Source organism: Loa loa (genome assembly GCF_000183805.2).
Source record: "Loa loa unplaced genomic scaffold supercont3.892, whole genome shotgun sequence".
NCBI lineage: Eukaryota > Metazoa > Nematoda > Chromadorea > Rhabditida > Onchocercidae > Loa > Loa loa.
Window position 1 is genome coordinate 76 of NW_018109072.1, and position 4,605 is coordinate 4,680.

The 4,605-nt window shown below is 35.3% G+C and overlaps 1 protein-coding gene across 1 annotated transcript; it reads left to right on the forward strand.

The window, feature by feature from the left end:
- Window positions 1-890: 890 nt before the first annotated feature.
- LOAG_10466 (hypothetical protein) lies at window positions 891-3,161 on the forward strand (the record flags this gene model as incomplete). The annotated part of the gene is made up of 5 exons (XM_003145990.1): window positions 891-992; window positions 1,971-2,088; window positions 2,401-2,611; window positions 2,653-2,712; window positions 2,945-3,161. The coding sequence occupies 5 exons, from the start codon at window positions 891-893 to the stop codon at window positions 3,159-3,161; spliced, it is 708 nt and encodes a 235-aa protein (XP_003146038.1).
- Between the last annotated feature and the right edge of the window lie 1,444 nt (window positions 3,162-4,605).

Below are 4,605 nucleotides of genomic sequence, written 5' to 3' on the forward strand. Positions count from 1 at the left end.
TAAGCGGAAGGGATTTTCAACAGATATCTCCAAACCAATGGAGAACCGTAAACAATGTGCAATATTCTTATGGATGGTTTGGAATTCGATGTCAATCAATAACAAATTTCCTACTGCAAGAAGGAGAAATATTCATCTATGATGGAAAGGAAACAGTATCGGATCTCGACAGCATCCAACATTGCCTCACACAAAGTGGAAAATGCATAACTAATACAAGCATAGTTCTATTTAATGAAACAGAAGCCGTGAGTAAGTGCTTATATCGAAAGGTTGGAAATTACCAAGCATGAGTCTTTGACACTCACATCATTGTTGATTGAAGTTCATCATTGTTGATGAACTTCAAATGGCATTTACATTCAAGTCTAATGAAACAATTGATTCAAGAAACTGCGATTTCATCAATCCCAATAAATGGACAACAATATCGTAATCGACAAAATAAATATATACTAGACCTTTACCAAGATATAAATCAGATGACTTCAATTTATAAAGGATTTCTCATGATGGAAAACACTAAGGAAAAGGGAACCGATCCGGAAAATACCAAACTTCAATATCCCTATAATATTCTTCAAGAACAATTTCAGCAGAAGTTTAATGAAATCTATCAAAATAGCTGCCGTAATCGTAATAACTAACACTTATTGAATGGATATCGCATGATAATCCTACTGTAGCAGCTAACTTAATACTACAAAGGAACGACGTAATCGCAAAACATAACAATGGAAGTCTCCAAATCGCACCTTGTAAATCAAATAACCCCGAGTTGAAGCCAATAAAATTTACCAGTGGCATCATCGATCTCTTTGAGATTAAAAGAATAAATGCTAAACTAAAAATCTTATCACAATAACGGATCATCAAGTCAAACGGCCAGAATGGAATATCTGGAGAGAGATCAACCAAGAAAGCACCGAACTATCAAAACAAATCGGAGATGGGGTCAACAAAATGACCGAACTAATACAAGAACTAGACAAGTTTAGAATGCATTGGCGACTTATTATTTTTGGCGTTTGTGTTTTCATAATTAGTTTGATAATAATTACCATTAAAGTGAAATTAAAATTATTCGGTTCCATATTTTATCTACCTTGTATTAAATGTTTACATCAAACGACAAACCCGACTGAAATTGAATTAGCTGTCTCACGAAAAACCCAACAAAACCAACCTACATTTATTAAACAATCAAATAGATATTTTTAATTATATCCCCCAAGTCTAAAATTTTCTCTCAGTCGGGAGTGTCGTAAAAACCGAAATAATTGATTGTATCATGAAATTATTCATTCAAATAGTTTCCATTTATATTGTTTTTTTCTCTCATGCCTAAGGTCATGAGTCAGCTATCTAATCTTTAAATCGTCTAAAGGAGCTTTGTCTGATGTTGAGATTTGCGCACATGTGGATGACAACGAATCTTATAAACATGGATGGGCATACTGTAGAGATATCTAACCTTATAAACATGTTTATATCCAACATGTTTATCTCTAAATATCTGTTAAGCATCGTATTTCTTTCCTTTCTCCCTACACACTCGTTATATAAACATAAGAAAATCTAAGATTCATTCATTGTTGCAAAAATCCCATCTGTCGACACTCAGGTTCACACAAACGTTCTTCATTTATCTCTCCGAATCTATTAATCCTTACAAAATCTCATTATTCTACTAGCTTTACCCTGGAAGTCATTCTATTGTAATTGGAATTATTTGAACCTATCTTTACTGTATTTGGTATCAGGACGATAACAAAGGATTATCTGTTGTAAGTTTCGAACACAAAACGAACCGATACACTGTAAGTCATTCCTTTAAAAATATAACAGCTTCCAGAACGAACAATAGCAATCTACCTCACTTTCTTAACTCCCTTTCCTTTACTTTGTCACGACAGCATATGCAAAATTAGATGCATCAGTAAATACGTGTATTTCCAATTGATTTGCAGGATTTATTACGAATCTCGGCAAGTCGATTATATTGGACGGCCACTTTCTTATCATCTTGCACCATCGCTGTTCATCTTCTTGGGTTGAGAGTTGATCCCAAGCTCTGTTCTGTTTCCGGTCATGTTCCTATTTCTTGGTAGTTATTGTCTTTTACGCAGTATACGTAATTTTGATAGGAAGAACCTCTTGCTTTTTCAATATGGCTTCCTCGTGGTAAATTATTTTTTAATGTTATAAATCGTATTGTTGTGTTAAATTGGAAAAAGCATTGTAAGTGGGCTCTGTTGGTGGTGGGGCATGTTTCTTTTCCTATTATTGCGTACTTGAAACCGTTACCGTATCGTTGGATGAGTTCGATGTTGAAATTGTCTACGTCGAAAATTGTGGCGGTCCAGTTCGTTGATCTTGATTAATTGCTTGGTGGTACAGGTATAGTGTTCGTGTTCTTGTCGGCGTTGGTCAGCATTGGGCTGTTCGTTGCCATTGTTCGTTTATGGAGTGATAACACAGTCAACAGTCAAGCTCGTTTGTATAGTATTACCACAAACGAGCATTGGAAGTATTGGAAAAATAGTTTGAATGAAATCATCGATGGTATCAGAAACCCCATGGGTCATATTGCGAGGCAACGAATTGTAAAGTAGCCCTGTTAATGATTTGTTTTCCGGTCTATGGTTTTAGTGTTTCCGATGCCCGGTTCTTCTATTATAAGGTAGAGTTCCGTGATTTCTATACGATCAGGTATGTATGGGCGTATTCGATTATTCTTTTTTTATACTTCATTACATAATCTGGTTTGAGTTGTCCAAATTCTTCCAGTGTTATTTCGTTTTTTCTGTATTTTGTTAAGAGCTCGTTATATTCATCTGTTGCTTTTCTTTTGTTTTTGTTTTTTTTTTCGTTTTGGCCTTGTTCCTATTTCCTAGCTTACAAAACTCCTTACTAATATATATATATATATATATATATAAAGGAAAAAATCCGAAAGTTTAGTTTTTACAACCAAGCAGACAATAAATCCTCTTCGCGTATCCTCCACGACTGAACCACAAACAACAACATCTTTGCATATCAGCCACCACTGGACAACAAACTACGGTGTTCTTACATTTGCCGTGGCATATCCCCAACCCAACGACTCATTAACTAACGGACAGTCAAATTACTATCAACGACGAGGAATTCGTTAGTTGATCATATTGGTTTTTGTATAACTCATCACTACTTACCAATTCATCGTGTAATATATACATATATATTTCACACCTTCCTTGTAAACTAGTAATATTGTACAAGAACAATATTACATCTCGAATAAATCTACATCGTTGAGAAACGAATTCAGCAGATTAGCCTTCTCGACACTTACCGAAGCGTAATGCGGTTACTGAACTTTTGATACGTAAGCAACAAGAAAAGCTATATGTTCTTTTGGATAAACTATCAAAATCCGATTGTACTATAAGGATTGTAAGAAGATTGGTTCTCAGATAAGAAATTTAGCATACGAACTGGGTTTGTTGCCATAAAAAGGATGTGAATTTAGTTAGATCAAGATAACAAAGAAAAACGCATGAGAAAATGAAATGTGAAATTGGCTAAATAATTCATAACATTGTTAACCTTTACTTACAATTTATGCGATTGATTTGTACATTAGTTTATTTCATTTTATTATTTTATTTTATCTGGAGCTTTGCGATATTCGAAATTCGCGACTACTTAACGAGTCTCAGGGTAGGAACTCAAAAGGAACACGCAAATCCTAAAAGCAAAGAGGATTGTAAGCCAAAAGAGGAGGAAATTGTATTAGTAGGTGAACCAGAAACGCCTCGAGGCCTATGGAAGTTGGCAAGGATAAAAGAACTTTTAAAAAAAGGTAAAAACGGGGTGACAAGAAGCGCACTGGCAGAGATGTCCAACGGGAAACTTCTCTATAGACCAGTAAATGCACAGTTTCCCGTTGGAAAACTTCTCTATAGACCAGTAAATGCACTATACTCCTTTGAAATAACTGCCCAAAAAAGTTCGAAAATTCAACCGACAGCTTTTTCGAAGCTGTAGAAAAAACCAGATCAACAAGGAATTACAGCCTCAAGAACTAGGAATGCTACTCAACGACGAATCCAGACAGCCACCATTATAACTTATGAGGGCAACATTCTTCTTCACGGGAATATCGGAAAAACTCCGAAAGTTATAATGTAAATTTTCAGTGCATAAACTATTTCAAGTTAAATTATTTGTCCAACATTCCCCACCGTCAACACATTGCGAAGAACATCTCGCTTATAACTATGCCAATTCATGTCGAAATATTGTCACCTTTGATCTTTAATAACCCCATATGCAATTGTCAGAAAACTAAACCAATCAGCCTCTGTTTAATGTTCAAAGATCACACTGTGGAATTTTGTAAGCCAAACCTATTGGTCCACACTAAAAAAGGATCAAGTAGTGTGGAGTGGACACAGTTTCTGATTTCTCATCTACTGCTCTTAACGACTCTTCTCGTTTTTCTACTGGTTTATTCGCACTCTGTTAAATTTGGCTCAGTTTTTACCCTCCGCCCTTTTTTTTATTCAATTGTGAACCGAAACTCTTAGCAGTGCTCTCATCGCTTTTCAAATTTGA